Source organism: Heterocephalus glaber, unplaced genomic scaffold, assembly GCF_053883595.1.
Source record: "Heterocephalus glaber isolate CG9 unplaced genomic scaffold, H.glaber_assembly_v1.0 deba00001720, whole genome shotgun sequence".
In the NCBI taxonomy this organism is placed as follows: domain Eukaryota; kingdom Metazoa; phylum Chordata; class Mammalia; order Rodentia; family Bathyergidae; genus Heterocephalus; species Heterocephalus glaber.
In genome coordinates this window covers 12,034,735-12,058,379 of record NW_028258433.1, presented here as the reverse complement: position 1 = coordinate 12,058,379, position 23,645 = coordinate 12,034,735, and the positions used below count along the sequence as shown (strand labels likewise).

At 38.2% G+C, this 23,645-nt stretch overlaps 1 protein-coding gene and 1 non-coding gene across 2 annotated transcripts in view; one reads left to right on the top strand and one right to left on the bottom strand.

Moving 5' to 3' along the window:
• The window catches only part of Lhfpl6 (LHFPL tetraspan subfamily member 6), a 259,448-nt gene extending 240,231 nt beyond the window's left edge, over positions 1 to 19,217 (top strand). Inside the window, exon 4 of the mRNA XM_004844111.4 lies at positions 18,094 to 19,217. Coding sequence (XP_004844168.1) covers positions 18,094 to 18,212 — 119 coding nt within the window. The 3' untranslated portion in view covers positions 18,213 to 19,217. The remainder of the gene's footprint in view (positions 1 to 18,093) is intronic.
• On the bottom strand, positions 16,088 to 16,194 carry LOC147821715 (U6 spliceosomal RNA). Its single transcript, XR_015446705.1, has one exon. It is a non-coding gene; the product is annotated as a U6 spliceosomal RNA (small nuclear RNA).
• Positions 19,218 to 23,645: the final 4,428 nt, after the last annotated feature.

Genomic DNA, 23,645 nt, shown 5'->3' with positions numbered 1-23,645 from the left:
CACATAGAACATGTTTAAGTAAGTGCAAAGTAATTGAAGTTATCCTCTGTATATTATCAGATCATAGTGCAATGAAATTGGAGATCCATAGCAAAATAAACCGGAAAAATTTCATAAACACATGGAAATTGACCAACACACTTCTGAATAACCAATGGGTCACAGAGGAAATTAAAGAAGAAATCAGACAGTTCCTTCAATTAAATGATAATGACAATACAACATACCGGAATCTATGAGACATAATGAAAGCAGTCTTACGAGGAAAATTCATAGCAGTGAATACGCATATTAGGAAAACAGAAGGAGCCCAATTAAACAACCTGATGCTGCACCTCAAGCTTCTAGAAAAAGAAGAGCAGGACAATCCCAAAGCTCATACAAGGGAGGAAATTATAAAGATCAGAGGAGAAATCAATGCAATGGAGACTAAGAGAATGATACAAAAAAATCAATGAAGCCAAGATTTGGTTCTTCAAAAGAATCAACAAAATTGACACTTAGCCACCCTTATCAGAAAAAGGAAAGAAAAAGCCCAAATCCATGCAATTAGGAATGAAAAGGGTGGAATTACAACAGACCCAGCAGAAATCCAGAGGATCATCAATACCTACTTCCAGAACCTATACGCCAATAAGATGGACAACACAGAAGAAATGGACAGATTCCTAGATACATATGAATTACCGAAGTTGAACGAAGAAGACCTAAAAATTCTGAACAACCCAATATCAACCAATGAAATTGAAAATGTAATTAAAAACTTACCAACTAAGAAAAGCCCAGGCCCTGATGGCTTCACTGCTGATTTCTACCTGACATTTAGAGAGGAGCTACTGCCGCTACTGTTTAAACTCTTCAGTGAAATTGAAAGGGAAGCAATACTACCAAATTCATTCATTCACCTTGATCCCCAAAGCAGAGAAAGACCCAACTGAAAAGGACAACTATAGGCCAATCTTACTAATGAACATAAATGCAAAAATTGTTAATAAGATACTGGCAAATAGAATGCAGAAGATCATCAAGAAGATCATACACCCTGATCAAGTGGGATTCATCCCAGGGATGCAGGGATGGTTCAACATATGAAAATCAATCAGTGTAATACATTGTATCAATAGAACCAAGGACAGAAACCGTATGATTATCTCCATAGACGCAGAAAAAGCATTTGACAAAATCCAACATCCATGTATGATAAAAACCCTACAAAAAATTGGAATAGATGGTCTACCTCAAACTGATAGACGCCATCTATGAAAAACCAACAGCCAATATCATACTAAATGGTCAAAAACTGAAATCCTTCACACTAAAATCAGAAACAAGACAAGGATGTCCACTATCACCACTCTTGTTCAGTATAGTTCTGGAAACATTATCCACGGCAATTAGACAAAAGAAAGAAATAAAAGGAATAAAGATAGGAAATGAAGAAGTCAAATTGTCATTATTTGCAGATGACATGATACTCTATATAGAAGACCCCAAGAACTCCACCAAAAGTCTTCTAGGCTTAATAACCAAATTCAGTCAAGTAGCTGGTTACAAGGTCAACACACAAAAATCAATAGCTTTCCTCTACACCAATGACAGACTCACTGAGAGAGAAATAGGGCAAACAATTCCTTTCACAATAGCACCCAAAAAACTGAAATACCTAGGAATCATCCTAATGAAGAAAATCAAAGACCTCTTCTCTGAAAACTATGGCACTCTGAAAAGAGAGATTGAAGATATCAGAAAATGGACAGACATCCCCTGTTCCTGGGTAGGAAGGATTAATATATTGGAAATGGCCATGCTTCCAAAACTGCTATATAGATTTAATGCAATTCCAATTGAGATCCCAGCAGCATACTTCATGGACCTTGAGAAAACAATCCAAAAATTCATTTGGAACAAGAAGAGACCCAGATTAGCAAAAGCAGTTCTAGGTAACAGAGACATGGCAGGGGGTATCACAATCCCCAACCCGAAACTATACTACAAAACTACTTTGTTAAAAAAGCGTGGTACTGGCAAAGAAACAGACCTAAGGACCAGTGGAACAGATTAGAAGATGCAGAAACAATGCCAGACACCCTCAGCCATCTCATTTTCCATAAAGGAGCCAAACACCCTCACTGGAGGAAAGATAGCCTCTTTAATAAATGTTGCTGGAAAAATTGAGTTTCAACTTGCCAAAGATTAAAACTAGACCTATATCTCTTGCCATGCACTAAACTAAAATCGAAATGGATTAAAGATCTAAATATTAAAATAGAAACTCTGAACTAGTTGGAACAGAGGTTAGGTAGAACTCTTGAAGACATTGGTGTAGGAAAAGATTTTATGAACAAAACCTCAGTTGCCTGTGAACTAGCACAAACAATCAACAAGTGGGATCTCTTCTTATTAAAAAGCTTCTGCACAGCAAGTGAAGTCACCAGCAGAGTGAAGAGACAGCCCACAATGTGGAAAACAATTTTCACCTGCTGTTCCTCAGACAAAGGTCTACTATCTCGAATCTATAAAGAACTTAAAAAGATCAGACCTTCCAAATTTAAAGAGCCAATCCTAAAATGAGGATCTGAAATGAACAGACATTTCTCAGACAAAGAAGTAGAAATGGCAAATAAATACTGAAAAAATGTTCAACATCACTGGTCATTTGAGAGATGCAAATGAAAGCAACGCTGAAATTCCATCTCACTCCAGAAAGAATGGCTGCTATCATGAAATCGACCAATAACAAATGCTGGCGGGCCTGTGGGGGAAGAGGAACCTTGCTCCACTGCTGGTGGGAGTGTAGACTGGTGCAAGTACTGTGGAAATCAGTATGGAGATACCTCAAAGAACTAGGACTGGCAATCCCATTTGACCCTGCTATTCCACTACCGAGGATCTTCCCCAAAGAATTAAAAGAATCATACCACAGTGATATATGTGCGCCCATGTTCATAGCAGCACAGTTTGTGATAGCTAAAACTTGGAAACAGCCCAAATGCCCATTAACTGGAGACTGGATAAAGAAAATGTGGTTTTTAAAAATAAAATGGAGTACTACTCAGCCATAAAAAATGAGAAATTAGAGACATTTATAGCTAAGTGGATGCACATTGAGGCGATACTCTTAAGTGGAATAAATAGGACACACATGTATAAATACTGAATAGTTTCTCTGGTGTGAGAAACTGAAAGTGTAAATAAGGACTAAATGTATAATAGGTAATGTGAAATGGGAAGCAAAGGGGCAAAGGGGAAGGAGATGAGAGGGCTAGGGGAAAGGATTGAAGGGAATGGAATTAATATGAGAAAATGGAAAAATGGAAACAAAATCTTTGTAAATAGGGAGGAATGGAGGGTTGAAGGGAGGGCTGGGCAAGGGTGAAAAATAAGAACCAAAAGAAATTATGTAAAGGTGCAAATTTCCAATGATGAATGTCATTATATTGTATACCTAAAATGTACCAATGATTAGAATGAATAATTAATAATGCAAAATAGGAAGAAAAGGTCCAAAGGGGTAGGGGTAGTGGGAGGGGCAGGGGGAAGGACAGAAGGGAAAGGTAAAATGCTGAGAAATGAAAAAAATGGAAATAAAAGTCTTTGTAAATAGAGAAGGGTGGTGGGGGTGAAGGGAGGGCTAGGAATGGAGAAAAAATAAGAACCAAGATTCATTATGTAAAGATACAGTTCTCAAGGAGAAATGTAATTGTGTTGTATACCTAAAATGTACCAATAAAAGAATTTAACAAAAAATATTTGAGGAAAGTTTTAATAATAGTAATAATAATAGTGAATAGCAATGTCTTCTCTCCCCTAGTGTGTAATATGGGTTCAGTCTACTGAACCCTGTCAAGTCCAGTTCCTGTTCTGTGTCTTCTGTGCTTTCCTAAACTTGAGCACAGTACAATTAATTTGTTCTTCAGGCAGGTTTTTTTAACTGAAATCTGAGACCTATATAACACATACTCATATTAGAATACGGTGTTTGAACAGCTGGTCATTGACCCTACTGTTCTCTTCTGCATGGTATTGTCCTCTCCTCATTCTTTCCATTCTGGTTACAGAATGAACTAAGCTGCACTGAAAAATTTAGAAGGCTGATCTATAAATATTGTCCCATCAAGCTTCACCCCTAACATATCTCCTTACACCTATTGCTGCTATGAGCTCTTTGCAGATACACATTTTATCTTTCCAAGAGTATAAATCCCTGCTCTCTTTAACATTTGTAGTTATGGAGAATATTTAGTAATGCTGTAGCTTGAGTGTATCAGTCCTCACTAATGAATATGTATGTATTATACGTTCGGCCCCTCCACATCCTGGTTGCTGGGCATGCAGTACAGGTGTGTGGTTAAGGGAGTCTCAAAAATGACTTCCTCCAAGCTAGAAAGTCATACACTGAGGTGTACACTGTGTGGTTGGAGAAAAATGTTCTTCAAATTTGAAGAAAGCCCAAATCTTGTTTTTCAGTTTCCTAAACCTGAGAAGGACAATTGGAAAGTTCTAGTCAACTTCATATGTTAGAGTCAAGAGTTATAGCTCTAGAAGAGTCCACTAGACTCCAAGTGCTGGGCCCACTCACTGTAGAACTCCTAGAATATTCTGTAAATAGCCTGAACACTTGGGATTTGAGGGATTCTACCATTATAATATCTTTTAACCACCTGTTTTTAGGGAGTACTATGGGGGAAGTCAGTCCCATTCTCATTATTTGTTTGAGGACAGCGCCCCCTGGAGCATATCCCTAGGGAGTACATAGAATGCAGTACAAGTGGAGCCTTTGCAGTTGTGTCCAAGATAATTCCAGCAATCTGAGTTGACACTTCCAGGAATAATCAGACATAAGAAATATGCAAAGGAGCTTTAAAAGAGCCACACCTCACATCTGTCTCTCAGCTTCTTTACTTCTATAATTTTTTCTATCAACCAAGATGGGTATTCTGCTTCTCTTTCCAGATACATAAAGTATGATTTTTACATGTGTCCCATTAAAAGTTAGAATTGAAGCTTTTGTATGTTTTAGGTCAAAGGTTCAATAACTGTTTCTTTTTTACTAGTGACACATTTGTTCTTTAAAGAACAAATGGAGCTGGTCCCATGACATATTCTTTTTATTCTTCATCTTAATACATATTCAGAAAAGATCTCAATATGCAGAGGCATGAAAGAATTTATTCAAGAAATCAAGTACGTATTGAAATTTTGTCTGATATTTAAGGCTAGAGAAATAATGTTTCTTTTTCCTTTCACTGTCATAGGTAAAGCAGTAAGGATGAAATATAATATGCCTGCTTATTCTCTACTCAAACTTTATACTTGCATATTAAAATTTAAACAATTTATAAATGCATTCTTGGGCATTAAACCCACTGCTTGGTACAAGTGCTCTACCACTGAGCTACATCCTCAACCTGATTAGTGCCTTGGTAAAAGAAGTCATTTAGCTTATTATGTCTTGACTCAGGAACTTGTGGTTGCAAGGCATGCTGGGAGCTCAGCAGTAATCTCACAAGGAAAGAGAAGTAAATCAGGCACCCATGGAGCTCAATTTAAAATTACAAAGCACAAGAAGACATAGAAAAGATGAAGACTCTTTGACAGATGGTGTACTAGTCAGCTTTGCATACTACAAAAAAGTCTGAAAATAACTAACTTTATAAAACTAAAAGTTTTATTAGGCTCACAGTTTTAGAGGTTCACACCCAAGATTTTGCAGCCCCAGTCTTCTAGAGAGGAAAGGACATCGTGGCAATGGAACATGGTTGCATCATAAACAAGACAACAGAGAGAGGAAGAGAGACTGGAGTCCCACAGTCCCCTTCTAGGACATGCTTCTATTGACCTGAGAACCTCCCAGAAAACCCTACTCCCATTAGTGCCACTCTGTGGACTGAAGCTTTAATTACAGTGAACCCTTGGGGGCACTCAAATTAAACAATTAAATGGTATACAATCATAGCAGCTGGCATGCAGTTAGGGGACGGGAATTGCTTGAGTTGCCCCATTTTCTACTGTGCTTGAAGCACACTGTAGGAAATGGAGGGCCCTGCAATAGGGTCTGTAGATATGGTAGCAGTTAGGATAGTATGGTGGTTCCAGCCAAGCTGCTGAGGGATCACAGTAGAAAGCGACCATGGAGCGGAACATGAGTGTACCCAAGTCCTGGAACCCTTCATCATAGAAGTTTGAGACAGAGTCAGAGTTGCATCAGAAGCGCTCAATCTGGGGACATGTCAAGAGAGCAAGATTCTCATGCAGGGAACAATACTTTCTCAAGCAAGTTTCTATAGATCTCACCTCCCCACATCCTCTAGAGCAGATGAGGTTGCCAAGAGTGACCAGTTAGGTTCTGCTGGCTCAGGAATTGGAGGAGGCAAGTCTGAGATGTAGACCTTAGTAACTAGAACATGGGATGCAAAGTCTTCCAAGAAGACTAGCAAAAGCCAGGGGCCAAGATAAAATGTTTTTATTTTGTTGGTATATAGGTTCTATCAAAAACAATTACTGTCTACCAAGTGAGAAAAATACATTGTACTTTCATCTTCCTTACACATTATCTGAGCACAGGAAAAAGTTCTGGAATCAGTTTGACCCAAGTTCAAACTCAACCTTCACATTTACTTGAGATACTGGGAAGGTGACTTAATTTTCATGCAGTTCCATTTCTTCATCTTCAAAGTCGGAACACATTGAACAAGTATAAATAGATTTGTCTCTCTACTATCCAAAATGGATCATAGATGAAAATGATTAAATGAGGTGCCACTTTTTGACTGTTTAAGCCCCTCACACAGTGTTTATATAACAGCTCTTATATGATTGTTAATGTTGGATTTCTAGTCTCCACACTAGTATAGTGTCTAATATATCTATTTGTGCCATAAATGTGGTATCAGGTTTTTTTCGTGGCCCAGGCTTCATACTGGGTACCAGAATATGAACATGAAACACAGTCACACGTAGTAGGCTTTGAAACATTAATTGAACAAAGTAATGAGAAGGCAGGGGTTAATCTGCAATGTCCTGAAGTGATGAAATGATCACTGTATGTCCATTGTTATTTGTGTAAGGCTGAGTTATTTGTAGCTTTTCTTCTGTTTCTTTTACTTCCAAAAGCTGCATTAAAAACTAATTTGAGCCACCCTCAAAAATCCAGCCATACTGATCCCCACCCTGTCCCCACTGGAGCTGCCCTGGAATGCTGCCACTGAGCCTTTGTCTGTGGATGTGGAATGTGGCTGTGGTATGCTGCTTTCTGTCCCATTAACCTCTATTTTATCTGTCAAGAATAGTATTCACCATTGTTGAAAGCAGCAATTTACCAACCAAGCAAGCTTGGAGTCCTGTTTGGTGAAGCATTACAGAGAGCAAAAGGGAAAGTTTTAAACAGATTTGCCTCTCTAGTTTCCTGAAAGGATCACAGACAAAACTTGCCCTCTGGTAAAATGCTTTCTGTTTGCATTATAATAACAAGCATTTATTGCCATGGCAGGGGAATAGAGAGGCTATGAGAGAATAGCCTCATATTTGTATTTCTCAGTTTCATTTAGTGCCATTACAGTTCATGGAATATCATGCCATTTAAAACATATAAACTTAAAATCTCAGAAAACTCAGAAAGGCTCTTTTTTCTATGACTGTAAAAATCGTACTAACTTTTTGTAGTTAAACGTATTGGTTTTAACAATGGAATCACACTCGGAAAGAGGAATCTACATTCCCTTTCCTTTGAAGAAGTTCAAGGTACAATATCAAGTGTATGGCTATTAGACTCAGTTCTTTACAGACTTCCAGATGTTTGACTTCTTTGTTTACAGTATTTTGGAAAAAATATTTCTCATTTATCTGGTTTATTTCATAGAACTGAATATCTGTAAAACGTGTTCATATACAAAGTATGATTTAAAGTGATGCAACTGATGTTTAGTAATACTCACTAGAAAGAAAGCTTCATGACACCAAGGACCCAAACCAACAACCCAGATTCTTCCCTGCCCTGCCTCCAGGTCCTATAACATTGCAAAACAGGTAACAGGTGTTTAAGTTTGTGATTGTTGTATACCTCATATTTCTATCCACCAACACAAATGAAAATTCTGAAGAAGAAATTTTCAGAATTCAAACTCCCCCACTCTGGACACGGCCATACGCAATGTGGTGAGGGGCTGAGCACCAGGCGGGGCAGCACTTTGAAGTGAGGCCCTCCCCTCCCTTGCTTCATACTCCAAATGACTTCCATCATGACTTGAGCAGTACTTTAACTTGACCTGAATCTGTCCACATTGCTCTATTACATTTACCTTTTCCTTAGCCCAAACTCTCCTACATTCATACTTGCCTTTCTCCTGTTCATCTGCCAGATCTCAGCTTCAATTTTACTTCTAATTTAAGGCATTCCTTCACTGGCTTGAGCACATCGTATAGATCCCCTGGGATTTGCTGCCTTAGCATCTTGGATTTTTTCTTCAAACCTTATACCAAAATTATCATTATATAATATCTGAGATAATTTATTATTTATTTCCTTGACTCCTTGATAAGCTCCTTGATAGTAGGGGTTGTATCTATCTTATTCCCAACCAAGACTCCAGCATCCAGTAATTCCTAGTTGAAGCAGGCACTCAATAAACATTTCTTGAATCAATGAATGACTGGGGAGAGAAAAAGGAGATAGGAAAAAGGGAGAGAGGGGACCAAGAATCAGGGGTTCGATGACTTACTAAGTATTTCTTCAAATTTGCCATTTAAATCCTATTGACATTTCTTGCTCTTAATAGACTGATCTTGACCATTTCTTGCTCCTTAAAATGTGTGTGTGGGGGGGTATAGTTTTGTATATTTTTTGAAGCTAGTTTGATGGAATGGCTGTATTTCTATCTAGTAAAAAAAAAAAACTAGAACAAATCCATATTAAATCACTTTTGATTCCATCATTATTTGTGCCCTGAATTACTTAATAAATGAAAGTCTTCATGTCTACAGTACAGGAATATTTTTCTTTTAAATAACATTGAACATTAATTGCTCATTTTAGCCCTAACTTGGTTGATGAATTTTAACCATAAAATATGTGAATCATAAATATAAACTTGAATATATGTGATCAGGGATCATATTTTCTTATCTCCTCAAACATTTTAATAACCTTTATTTAGTCTTTGTCCAGCTTTCCTCTGATAGACAATTGGTCTGATTGAGTTTACCATGTGTTTTATGATACACACAAGGATAAATCCACGCTGGGCGAAGTGGTGCATACTATAATCTCAGCTGTTGTTTGGGAGGCAGAGGCAGGAGTATTGCAAATTCCAGGCCAGCCTGGCCAACTTCACAAGACCCTATCTAAAAATAAAAAGGGTTGAGGATGTAGCTCAGTGTTCCCTGGGTACAATCCCCAGAACCAGAAATAAAAAATAAATGGATCCAGAAACTTAATAATGATTAGAAACTACAGTTACCTCCTGAGCAAGACAAGGCGTTAGGTTTGCCCCCAGGAAGACGGTAGCACAGAGAGTGTGGAGCTGCTGTGGCTGAAGGTTCTGCTCCGGCTCTGGGTCACCAGAGCTTGATGGGCTGTGGGGAGAGTGGGTTTAATCCTTTGACAATGAAGAAACTTGAAAAAACCATTTGCTAAAAGCAATTGAGGATTTGTTTATTCACTGTTGTCTTAGATCTGGTTCCCCAGAACTTCATCCTCTGCAATGAAAATTTCTGTTCAGGCTATCAAGGAAATGTGCCAAGGAGAAACCAAAAAAGGAAGTGGGAAAGCAGAGTGGGCTAAAACTGAGTGAGGGTGCACTTTGGGGCGAGGTCCCAGCCTAAGAGTGCGGTGTCCTGCCTGGAACGTTCCTTACACAGCAGAGTCTGCCCCTCCTGGAGGCAGGAAGCCGCTGGGCATTCACACTCCCAAGAGTCCTGAGTCCATCCTGGCTACAGGTCGTACATTTCGGCTGTCAGGATGGGGGGCAAAATGTTTCCATTTGCTCAGGGGTCTGCTGAGGAGCTGGCGAGAAACAGGTGTTAGGAGTAAAGTACAAACAGAAGCTGGGGAATAAGAACCCAGAACTGGCAAAGGGACCCAGAATTGGGTGGAGCACATGCACCATCGGTGCCAGTTCCTCTCCTAGTTAACACTCTCTGAAGCTTAGACTCCTGTTTTAACTTCTGTGAAAAAAAATGTCCTCTCTCTCTTTGGTCCTCTCATAGTCAACTCTGTAGCAGCTCCCTTTTTCATCTTTATTATATGTAGCTACTGTCACATTTACTATTCTCAAATAACTATCCTCACCAGCTACTTTTTCTTGAGAAAGTGCCCAATAATTAATAAAGATTCATATACTTTGCTTTTCCTGTTACATTGTAAAACTGCATGTAGGTCAATACCCTGATAATAATGAGAAATGGATTGTATTCTGTTCTGTGAGCCCTGTGCGGAACAGATAGATCACATATTTTGCTGAGTCTTTGAAAGGTTCTAAACCACTGGCCATCTCTTAGCTGCCTTAAATTAATTCTCCCTCCTAGATTTATTTAATCTAGTCAAAGAATAATTCAAAATAGAGATGGGTCCCTAGACTCAGAGCCGCATTACCCTATGGTTGTCAGCAAATGTGGTCTGTGAATGGGGACTCTTTTACCCTTGAAAAATGCTTATCCTGTCTATCAGCATTAATGGAGGTCATTGTGCCCATGAGACCTGTTCCAAGGTGGAGATATGACCCTTCAGAATGTATTATCTTGTTAAATTTAACACACTGTAGGAGGCTGGAAATACATAGTTGGTTTGGAAACTTCTCTGAAAGAGCCCAGTGCCAGAAAGAGACTGGAGTTACTCTTAAAATAAAATCCAAGATTTATTCTGTTTTTCAGGGACTGGCTGTCTGCCTGCTTTGTCCCTTTCTTTCTGTTTTGTTTACTTAAACTTTGCCTTTTATTATTCAATAATTATTTATTGAATACCTACTGTGGGCAAGCACTATGGTCAGAATATAGTAGGGAACAAAACGTACAAAAGTCTCTTTTTCCAGAAGCTTTCATTCTATACTTGGAGACTAAAATTAAACACAGACACACAGACACACACACACACACACACACAATATTTTCAGTCCACGGAAAGGACTATGAAGGCAATAAAGTGAGAGGAGGAAACAGAGTGACTCTGATGAAGCAGGTGGACATGGAAGTTATCTTAACAGAGGTGTCATTTGAGAAACAGCAGATTCTCTAGTGACCTGGAAGTGGAAATTTCTGGGTAGAGAGAATAATGAGTGTGGAGCCTCTTGGTCTAGCAACAAGCCTGATGTGCTACAGAAAGATGGCCAGTGTAGCCAAAGAGAAGACAAAGGGTAAGGTGATCATGAGGTCTGAGAGGGGGACAGATACCAGCTGGCCCCAGAAGGCCCCAGAAGCCTCAGGAAAAAGACAGATCTTGGAAGATTCGGTAGAGGGTATTAAGTAAAAGGTGAATTGATCTGGTTTACTTTTAAAAAGATAGCTTCCTGCTTTGCTGTTGGTAGTGATATAAAGAGAGGTTGGGAAGACAAGAAAGCAAAGGCAGCAGGAGACTGCCTGGGGCTGCTTCAGGCATTCAAAGTGTGGTAACAGGAATGAACTGGGAAAGGAGAGCAGCAAAAATCTTGCCATCTCATGGTAAGTTCTTGAGCAGATTATTGAACTTTCTTAACCTCGCTTTTATGGTCTAAAGAATGGTGATGATATTCATATAACTAATAGATCACGTTCTTCTTTTTTTCTTTTTTTTTTTAGCTGATCACACTTGGATATTTATTTTGTTTGTTTTGTTTTTTTCATTTAGTTTATTGATACATTTTAGGTATACAATATAACATTCATCATTGGAAATTTGCACCTTTACATAATCTCTCTTAGTTCTTATTTTTTCTCCATTCCCCTGCCCTCCCTTCAACCCCTCCATCCCTCCCTATTTACAAAGACATTGTTTCCATTTTTCATTTTCTCATATTAATTCCATTTCCTTCTTTCCTTTCCCCTACTCCTCCCACTTCCCCTTCCACTTTGCCCATTTTCTTCCTATTTCACATTATCTATTATACCTTTTAGTCCTTATTTACACTTTCAGTTTCTCACACTAGAGAAACTATTCAGTATTTACACATGTGTGTCCTATTTATTTCACTTAAGAGTATGGCCTCAATGTGCATCCATTTAGCTATAAATGTCTCTAATTTCTCATTTTTGATGGCTGAGTAGTATTCCATTTTATAAAAATACCACATTTTCTTTATTCAGTCTCCAGTTGATGGGCAAGTGGGCTACTTCCAAATTTTAGCTATTACAATTGTACTACTATGAACATAGGTGCATATATATTACTGTGGTATGATTCTTTTAATTCTTTGGGGAAGATACCCAGCAGGGGAATAGCTGTGTCACATGGGACTTCCAATCCTAGTTCTTTGAGATATCTCCATACTGATTTCCACAGTGGTTGCACCAGTCTACACTCCCACCAGCAGTGGAGCAGGGTTCCTCTTTCCCCACAGCCCCACCAGCATTTGTTATTGGTCGATTTCATGATAGCAGCCATTCTTTCTGGAGTGAGGTGGAATCTCAGCATTGTTTTTATTTGCATCTCTTGAATGACCAGTGATGTTGAACATTTTTTCTATGTTTGTTTGCTATTTGTACTTCTTTGTTTGAGAGATGTGTGTTCATTTCAGATGCCCATTTTTGGATTGGGTCTTTAAATTTGGGAGGTCTGATTTTTTTAAGTTCTTTATAGATTCGAGATAGTAGACCTTTGTCTGAGGAACAGCGTGTGAAAATTGTTTCCCACATTGTGGGTTGTCTCTTCACACTGCTGGTGGCTTCACTTGCTGTGCAGAAGCTTTTTAATAAGAAGAGATCCCACTTGTTGATTGTTTGTGCTAGTTCACGGGCAACTGAGGTTTTGTTCATAAAATCTTTTCCTACATCAGTGTCTTCAAGAGTTCTACCTAACCTCTGTTCTAGCCGGTTCAGCGTTTCTGTTTTAATATTTAGACCTTTCATCCATTTTGATTTTAGTTTAGTGCATGGTGAGAGATATAGAACTAGTTTTAATCCAGTTTCCAAGTTGAAACCCAGTTTTTCCAGCACCATTTATTAAAGAGGCTATCTTTCCTCCGGTGAGGGTGTTTGGCTCCTTTGTCAAAGATGAGGTGGCTGAGTGTGTCTGGCGTTGTTTCTGCATCTTCTAATTTGTTCCATTGGTCCTCAGGTATATTTCTTTGCCAGTACCATGCTGTTTTTATCACAGTATCTTTGTGGTATAGTTTCAAGTGGAGGGTTGTGATACCCCCTGCCATGTCTCTGTTGCCTAGAATACCTTTTACAATTCTAGGTTTCTTCTTGTTCCAAATGAATTTTTGTATTGTTTTCTCAAGGTCCATGAAGTATGCTGCAATGGGGATTGCATTGAATCTATATAGCAGTTTTGGAAGTATGGCCGTTTTCACTGTGTTTATTCTTCCTACCCAGGAGCAAGGGATGTCTTTCCATTTTCTAATATCATCTTCAATCTCCCTTTTCAGACTGCTATAGTTTTCAGAGAAGAGATCTTTGATTTCTTTTGTCAGGTTGATTCCTAGGTATTTCAGTTTTTTGGATGCTATTGTGAAAGGAACTGTTTGCCTTATTTCTTTCTCAGTGAGTCTGTTGTTTCTGTACAGGAAAGCTATTAATTTTTGTGTGTGGACCTTGTATCCAGCTACTTTACTGAATTTAGTTATTAAGTGGAGAAGACTTTTGGTATAGTTCTTGGGGTCTTCTATATAGAGTATCATGTCATCTGCAAATAATGACAATTTGACTTCTTCATTTCCTATTTTTATTCCTTTTATTTCTTTCTCTTTTCTAATTACTGTGGCTAATGTTCCCAAAACTGTATTGAACAGGAGTGATAATAATGTACATCCTTGTCTTGTTCCTGATTTTAGTGTGAAGGATTTCAATTTTTAACCATTTAGTATGATATTGGCTGTTGGTTTTTCATACATGGCTTTTATCAGGTTGAGGAAGAGGTCATCTATTCCAATTTTTTTGAGAGGTTTTATCATAAATGCATGTTGGATTTTGTCAAATGCTTTTCCTGCATCTATTGAGATGATCACATGATTTTTGTCCTTGGCTCTATTGATATAGTGTATTACATTTATTGATTTGCATAAATTGAACCATCCCTGCATCCCTGGGATGAATCTCACCTGTTCATGGTGTATGATCTTCTTGATGATCTTCTGCAGTCTATTTGCCACTATTTTGTTAAGGATTTTTGCATCTATGTTTATTAGGGGGATTAGCCTATAATTTTTGGTTTTGTTCCTTCTCTGCTTGGGGACCAAGGTGATGCTTGCTTCCAGGAACAAATTTGGGAGCATTGCTTCTCTTTCAGTTTCACTGAAGAGTTTAAATAGTGGTTGCAGTAGTTCCTCTCTAAATGTTTTGTAGCATTCAGCAGTGAAGCCATCAGGACCCAGGCTCTTCTTAGTTGGTAAGTTTTTAATTATGTTTTTAGTTTCACTGGTTGATATTGGGTTTTTAGAACTTTTAGTTTTTCTTCATTCATCTTTGTAATTCATATTTATCTAAGAATCTGTCTGTTTCATCTGTGTTTTCCATCATATTAGCATATAAATTCTCAAAGTAGGCAATGATAATCCTCTGGATTTCTGCTGGGTCCATTTTAATTTCACCCTTTTCATCCCTAATTGCATGGATTTGGGCCTATTCTTTCCTGTTTTTGATAAAGTTGGCTAAGGGTTCATCAATTTTGTTTGTTCTTTCATAAAACCAACTCTTTGCTTCATTGATTTTTTATCTCATTCTCTTAGTTTCCATTGCATTGATTTCTGCTCTGATCTTTATAATTTCCTCCCTTGTAAGAGCTTTGGGTTTGTCCTGCTCTTCTTTTTCTAGAAGGTTGAGGTTCAGCATCAGCTTATTTAATCGAGCTCCCTCTGTTTTCCTAATATGTGTATTCACTTCTATGAATTTCCCCCATAAGACTTCTTTCATTGTGTCCCATAAATTCCAATATGTTGTATTGTCATTGTCATTTAATTGTAGGAACAGTCTGATTTCTTCTTTAATATCCTCTATGACCCATTGGTATTTCAGAAGTGTGTTGTTCAATTTCCATGTGTTTATGAAATTCTTGCTGTTTCTTTTGCTATTGATCTCCAATTTATCACACTATGGTCTGATAATATACAGGGGATAACTTCAGTTCCTTTGCACTTACTTAAATAAGTATGATGAGCATGTATGTGGTCTATTTTGGAGAATGACCTGTGTGCAGCTGAAAAGAATGTGTATTCTGATTTTGTGGGGTGGAACACTCTGTAAACATCTGTTAAGTTCATTTGTTCAAGAGTTTGGTTGAGTTTTAGTATTTCGTTGCTTTTTTTTGTCTAGTTGATCTATCTATTTGTGACAGTGGGGTGTTGAGGTCCCCCACTACTATTGTATTAGTGCTTATTTGATTTTTTATTTCCATTAGTATTTGTTTTATATAGTTGGGTACACTGTGTTGGTGTGTATATATTTATGATTGTCATCTCTTCCTCTTGGATTGTTCTCTTTACAAGGATGTAGTGTCCTTCTTTATCTTTCTCAATCAGTGTTGGTTTGAAATCCACTTGATCTGCAAAGAGGATAGCTACTCCTGCTTTTATTCGGGCTCCTGTTGCATGGAGTATTGTTTTCCACCCTTTAACTTTCAGTCTATGAGTTTCCTTTTGAATTAAGTGTGTTTCTTGTATGCAGCATATTGTTGGATCTTGCTTCTTGACCCATTCTGCCAATCTGTTTCTTTTGATTCATGAATTAAGACCATTAACATTGATGGTAATAACTGATACGTATTGACTTATCACTGTTATAACTTTTTTTTTTTGGTTGGATTCTCCCCCTTTGCATTTAATTTCTTGTTGTGCCCAAGGGATTCATTCTGCTGGGCTTCTTGGGGTTGTGATCCTCGGTGTCTTTTCCTAGGATAATATCTAAAAATTTTTGGAGTGCTGGTTTGGTATTTATAAAGTTCCTGAGGAGCTCTTTGTCCTGAAAGAAAAATATGGAATGCTTCATGAATTTGCGTGTCATCCTTGCACAGGGCCCGTGCTAATCTTCTCTGTATCATTCCAGTTTTGGTATATGTGCTGCCAAAGTGAGCATGACACATCATGCTCTTATGAGGATTTGGTGCATCAATGTTTACTCTATGGAAAATTCTTATGATAATTTTGTTCATTTAGTAATAACTGCATGTTTACTATTTTCTATTGTTATTATTGGATGGAGAAGGGAGTAATCAAGGATGACACCTAGGTTGAGGACTGAGCAGTATAGCTTGTTCTTGGTGTACAGAGATAGTGTTCTAGAAGATTTTCAATATGTAAAAGCTCTTGATCTAACTTTGCTGGTATTGACATATGGTGAGCACAAGCCAGTAAGTCACTTAACTCTGTCTCGCTTTGCCTGTATACCCATACATGGAGCAAGTACTAACTACCTCTCCAGTCAACTACCAGTGACTATATGGAGTAGAGTTGTATTGTAAAGCAAACAGTTTTTTATTATTTTTAAGTAAAGAAGTTATTTTTCCTACAAATGAACAAGGTAAAAATGACTGACTTATGAAAAGAGGGCATGGTTTTCAATCTATAGTTTATGTGTTCAGTGACTGTGAACTCCCTGTGTTCTATTGTCTGTGTTAACTGTAATATATAACCAAGAACAGAAGAAAGGAAGGAAAATGGTTGCTGTCAAATATTGTCTGATAAGATGATACTGGTGGTGAAAAGTGCTATTAGAGGGAATGCAGCTCAGTGGTAGAGTCCTTGCCTTTCATGCATGAGGCTCTGGGTTTGATTCTCAGCATTCAAGAAAAAAAAAAAGAAGAAAGAGGAAAAAGACAAGGAAAAGGAAAAAAGGGCTTAGAATTGACAGTGCTAATTGTCTCAGGGAGGAAACAGGACAAGCTCTAGTGAAAGATATGGAGGACTTTTTACTGCTCACACAAAAAGATTAACTTGGGTACCAGTTTTTAAAAAGTAGAAACCCTTTACATTAATTCAGATTGGATACTTGATGGGATATTTGGGCTCAGTGCCTTCTGCTACTTAGAATCTGGAACCCAGGTTTGAATTCTGCCTGAGTTGATTAATAATTGTAAGCATATGACTTTGGATAAACCACCAACTTCTATAAATTGCAGCATTTTGTCAGCAATATTCCACCTCACAATGCTGTTTGAAGAATCAACCAAGACAATAAAGGAAAAGATATCCATTCTTGTGTATTGTGGGTATAACAATTATTAATCACTGAACTCTGAGAAGTCAGGACACATTTGGACCCTAGTCATCATGCTTTCTTTTATTTATTTATTTATTTATTTATTGGTACTGGGGATCGAACTCGGGACCTTGCGCGTGGGAAGCAGGCAGCAGCACCACTGAGCTAAATCCCTGGCCCCATGCTTTCATTTAAATAACTCTTTACATTAGAGATGGATTTCAATCCCAGGAGAATCTGGGAGTTCTTGTTCTTCAGGTCAGACAGTAACAGTGTGTCATTTGAAAATTTATGTAAATTGGAGTATTTACTCTGATATCCTTCAAATGGATCTCCTCATTATTCTTCACATAAGTCTCTTCCTTCAAGTGGCCCTTTTGCAGAAAAACTGTACATATGCTTTTAATTTTCCCCCTAAAATACCTTGTTATGCATATGAATGTGAGTTAGAGGTGTTAAAATTAGTATCATCATCTCTCCTAGTGCTGGCTATTCCTGTTTTCCTTTAACCTTTGTGGACATCAGTGGAAAGGAATAGGTTTTTATGTTCTTAGCTGGCATGCATCATAGATATTTGACATCTTTCTGAAATGCATACAAATTTTCTTGCTTTCTTCACTCTGCAGAAAACTGTCAGCATGTTATCATTCCATTTGAGTGAGGGCACCATGTTCTCAATGGGTATTTTAGAGCACATACCCTGAAAAAAAAAGAACAAAATGTCCTTCAATTCATGCTTATCAATTTCTGGTTTCTTTCTCCTTCCTTTGTTCCTAGGTAAATGTGAAATCGGCTGGGCCTACTACTGCACAGGAGCAGGTGCTGCTGCCGCCATGCTGCTGTGCACATGGCTGGCTTGCTTCTCGGGCAAGAAACAGAAGCACTACCCATACTGAGATGGAGCCACTAGCAACAAACAGAGAAGACAGGCCACCGGGGCTTGAAGGGGCCAAAGCATCTGCTACTTTCAAAAGGTTTCCACCTTTTGAGTGGTTCTAATCCAGTACAATGAAGAGGAAATGAAACCCAATGGAACCAGGAATAATATATAGGAAGGAAAGGTTGTAAAAGATAAGTGGAAAAAATGGAGAGAATGAGATAATGGAGAAAAATGGACCAAAGGTTAAAAATACTGCAGAGTGTTGGGTAACTCTATTCCACAGATTATTGTTAATGTATATCACACACACATACACAAAGCAAATCTATATATGCAGTCAAGGATTTTTGTTATGTTTTGTGCTTTAAAGGTGAAGACTAGGGAGACTCAAAAGGGCTAGTAGAAACAATATCAAGTGGGAAGCAGAGCACCCCGCAGATGTTCCCTGTAGGTGATGACACTCCAGAAAGCACACGAGCACACACGCATCCATACACACACCCCCTCCCCCACACACCTAGATCATCACATGGACTGCAGTGGAAGGTTAGCAGTGTATTATTCCTCATTTATTAAAATATGCGTTGAAAATACAGTATTATCACTTTATAAAGCATCTATTAAACCTAATAAATGGACCAGTAAGCCACTCTATCAGTATTTTGTGTATCCTGCATAAACTTCATACCCTGGTCATATTTTCAGTGTTTATACAGGCACCTAGAGTTAAGCCTTCATACTTCAATATTATTTAAAGATATGCAGTATTTCTCTGAGTAGCTTCTGCTATAATATTCTTATGAAAGAAAGGTACAACTTTCTGTCCACTGGAGAAGGGAATTCAGTGGAAGATGTGAGAAAAATGAGACTCATTTTCTAGTCATTAGATCTTGGTTTCTTTTGTCCATTATTGTAATGAGCTGTACCACATTTATTTCAATATTCATTTTGCAAAAATTATAAAGTGCTATTTTGTTTGTATTTGAAAAGCTCTGTGAATAAATTCTCTCCTTGATCAATAGCTCAATGAGTCATAGAGTGTTAATTCAGTTATCAGGGTTTTTTCCCTTTAATTTCTTAAATATAGCCTTTCAACTATGACAGTCCTGATAATCTTCCTTTTCTCTTTAAAGGCCTCTCATTAATTCACTCAGTAATTATCCAACCAGGTATTGTTCTAGGCATACAATGCATTAAAGCTAAGACATAGTTTTTTTCTTTCAGCTCAAATTCTTTGCAGTTAGAATTCTAACTTCTTTTTATAGCATTTTGATCATGACCAAATTCTTATAAGAGAATTTCAGGTCTGTTCTGTATTAAGTTTGAGCATATAGAGAATATTCATTCATAATTTAGGGCAGCCAGAACCAGATCACAATTCAGGAGGTATCTGAGATAAAAATCTCCAGGGCTATCCCAAGCTGCCACTGACTTGCTGCCTCTCCACCTTCTCTGGGATGCCAGGGGCCATTTTACACTACTATTATTTAGGGATTGTGGCCATTTAAGGAAGCTTATCTCACACTCCTAACCCCAGGAGAAAGGTCTACAGGAAAAGTGTGGACTCTTCAGGACACTTCCCCTCTCCCCTGCCCAGCAGCAAACAGTTCTTTCAGGGGCAAAAATTTTGTACCAGATGAGTATATTCTTTATTAAGCAACCCTGAGTTATTACAGCAAATCCTTAAAAATTCAGTTTGAGTATGTGAATTATATACTTTTCATATCTGGAAATTGAACATTCTTTTTGGGGGGGGGTGTTACCGGGGATCGAACTCGGGTCCTTGCGCTTGCGCAGCAGGCAGCGAAACCACTGAGCTAAATCCCCGGCCCAAGGGAACTATTTGTTTGTTTTTTGTTTTTGTTTTTGTTTCTTTTAGTACCAGGGATCGAACTCAGGACCTTGCTCTTACAAGGCAGGTGCCGGAACCAGTGAGCTAAATCCCCGCATGAACATTCTAATTATTTATATGTGAAACTATATTTTCTACATAGTCTATACATATTTATAGATTTAATTTGAAAGTCTGAATGTCACACTTGCTTCCAGTCTTATGATCTTCCCAGAGTGAGATCCATGCTGCTTTAAGAAGAACAATACAAAACTGTGGCCAATAAAATTCTGGATTTTCTGAGGCTTTGTTGGTATGGAGAAAGTCATTGTGCTCTCAAATGCTTAATTCATAGTGTGCTGAATGTCATTTGATTGTGTCTCATTGTCTGCTGAGCAAGGGCCTCTAAACTGGTTTCCTGCAGAGAAGAGAAGATTGCACTTTGCTTCCTCAATTAGCCTATCATTTTCATGAATTGCTCGTGCTCTTCGGATCTTTTTAACTTCACCTTCCTGTCAGAATAGTATGACTTCTTCTCAGCTCCCATTATCAAGTTAGACTTCTCTATGGAATCCATTAAAGTTTAATTCTTCAGACAGATACAATGATAGCATTATCATTTTTATGTACATGAGACTGGACATCAGAGAGACTGCCTAGAATAAAAAGCTCATCACTATTACATGATAAACCAAATGACAAACCTTTGCATTTCAAGTCCTGGCTAGTTGTGTTTTCAACTGTTACTTTTTTTTTTTTACCCAGTACCGCGGATAGAACTCAGGACCTTGTGCTTGCCAGGCAGGCACAGCACCACTGAGCTAAATCCCTCGCTTTCAACTGTTGTTTTTTAACATGCCCCAGCATCTCATGAGGAGTATCTAATTTAAGAATTACATATACTGCTTTTCAAATGAAAATCAGGGTTTATAAAATAATAGCAGTAGCAACCTGAAAAGTATATACAGATGATCTTCAACTTATGATGGGGTTACATTTAATAAATTATTGATAAATTGAAAATATCATAAGTCAAAAATGTAACTCACCAAATCTACCAAACATTATAGCTTAGCCACACAGTATATTGCAGAACATCAGTTGTTTACCACAGTAATTTCATGGCTGACTGGAAGCTAGAGCTTACCACCTCTGCCTAGCCTCCTAAGAGAACAGCATACATATCCCTAGCCTGGGGGGGGGGGTTCAAAATTCAAAGTAGTTTCCACTGACTGCATATTGGTTTTACATCATTATAAGGCTGAAAAATCATGGGTCAAACTCATAAATTAGAGACTATCATTAGATTCTTATGCATATTTAAGAGGGGAGAAAAAGCACCATGTTCACAATTTCAAAAGGTTTTCATGGCTTGTACATGCCAGTGTGAGACCAAAAGTGACTCCATTTTGCTAATGTGAGACCAGAATGACTCCATTTTGTCCAAAATGGAGCAGTCTCCTTTGTTCTTTCAAATTAATGATTAAATGTGCTTAATCTGGGACAAAAGACATGATCTGTAACTCAAGATTCCTAAGCTCATTACTCAGCCATCTGTTTGCCCTAGAAACAAGAGTCCCGGGCCCACTATCCATAGGACAATCTGTTAACGTGCTGACTATCCACACAAGGTGGTCATGACCATGAGTCAAGGTGTCTGCTGACCATCAGTACGTGACAGTAGACCACTAACCTTTGTCCCCATTTTTCTTGTAAAAACCTATACGTAATCCCCTTCAACACCCAATGAGCCTAGCCAATCAAAATTCTACACTTCATACTTGCTAAATGTTAACCAATCATATGGCTGCTAATGACTGAAGCTTGCTGTAATCTCAATAAAAACCCTGCTAATTTGGAACTTGGGGCTCTCAATCTCGATCCACTGTGTCAGTGACAATTGAGAGTCCCTGCTTAAGCTTGAATAAACGACCCTCGTGTGCTTACATCGGAAACGGCCTCCTGGTGGTCTTTGGGACTTCGTAATCTGGGTACAACACCAGGAAGGTGAGTGGGAAATTGACCTGCTTTTAGGAAGAGAAATGACACTCAAGTTAATTGATGACATTTAGTTGGCTCTTACAGTTTTCAGAAATTCATTTATGTACTTGAGCATAAGTGCTGGGTAATAAGCATAAAAGGGTAACAGGAACATCAGTAATTACCATAGCCTATGATGTGAATTGGCTCTCAAAGACAGGGAGGATGTTCCTTCCAAGTAAAGAATCTTCCAGAACAAATTAAAAGGATGAAAAGAAGGCTGATAAAATAACAATCTTCTGCTCTTCAAAACCCAACATTAAGAAAAAAAGAAGCCAAAGATTAGAAAAAGTTACATGTCTTGCAAAGAACTTATATTCAGAATACATAAGGAATTACAGCAAATAAGTAATAAAGACAATTCATTTTTGTTTTTGGATACTGGGGATTGAATTTGGGTCCTTGCGCTTGCAAGGCAGGCAGTGGAGTTCTTTTTTTTAACCATACAACTTGTATGGTTATTTCCCAAGGATGATTTGTCTAAACACATTGAGGAGCTGTTCAGCATGATTAGTTAAGAAGAAAATGCAACACAGAGAACCACAACAAAATGCCATTTCACACACACTAGATGACTGAAAAGTGAAAATGTCAACAACGTGAAATGTTGCCAATTAAGGGGATGCTGGATAGAACAATGGGCAATTTCTTATTATGTTAACTACAATAGTTCCCATTTTAGGCATCTATTAAAAATTATGATTACAAAAATGTTCATTTACATTGTAGTATATTTACATAGTGGAGACTACTCAGCAACAAAGATGAGTGAATTTCTAGGCACACCACACAACAACCTGGGCAAATCTTACAGACATTATATTGGGCAAAATTAATATATGGTGACAAAGTATAACAGTGGTTATCCTCTTAGCAGGGTGATGGATTGACTGGTAAAAGACACAAGGAGCTTCCTGGGACAGCTGAAATGTTCTGAATATTGTTTGGGGTGATGACCACATAGCATACATGTGCCAAAATCCATAGATTCTGCACCTTATTGTACGTTAATTGTGCCCTTCTGAAAGTCAGATGTGGGGAAGGGCCTTAGAGGCTAATAGAACTGAATCATCTCCCATGGTGGGAGTGAGGGCATTTGGAGGGTGGAGATGAAGCTGGAGAAGGACGTGAAAGTGTTTTGTGTGCCATGCTATGAAGTCTTAAATTTTAATAATTAAAATTGGTCCAAGAGGCAATGGAAGGATTTGAAGTAGAAGGAGTTGTGGCATGAACAATTTGTATATTTTAGATTCCTACAACAAGTTTGGTGAGTCACTGTGGCAGTGATGGGGTGAGGAATCTTTACAATGTAGTTACTCCACCAACAAAGAGTTGCTGAGCATCCACTATGGTCTAAATAGTTAGGAAAAAGAGATGAAGAGATAGGGTGATGGCATCTAGTTGCAAAATGATAGGACCAAACTAGGAAACATTCATGGCATAGGTGAAGAGTATAGGTCAGACTAGAGAGAACAGGATAAAATCAGTAGATCCATAGAGAGAAGGATGAGAGTAGAGGTGATCTGGGACTCTCTTGTGAGCAGTTGGCCGAATGAGAATGTCACAGAGACACAATAG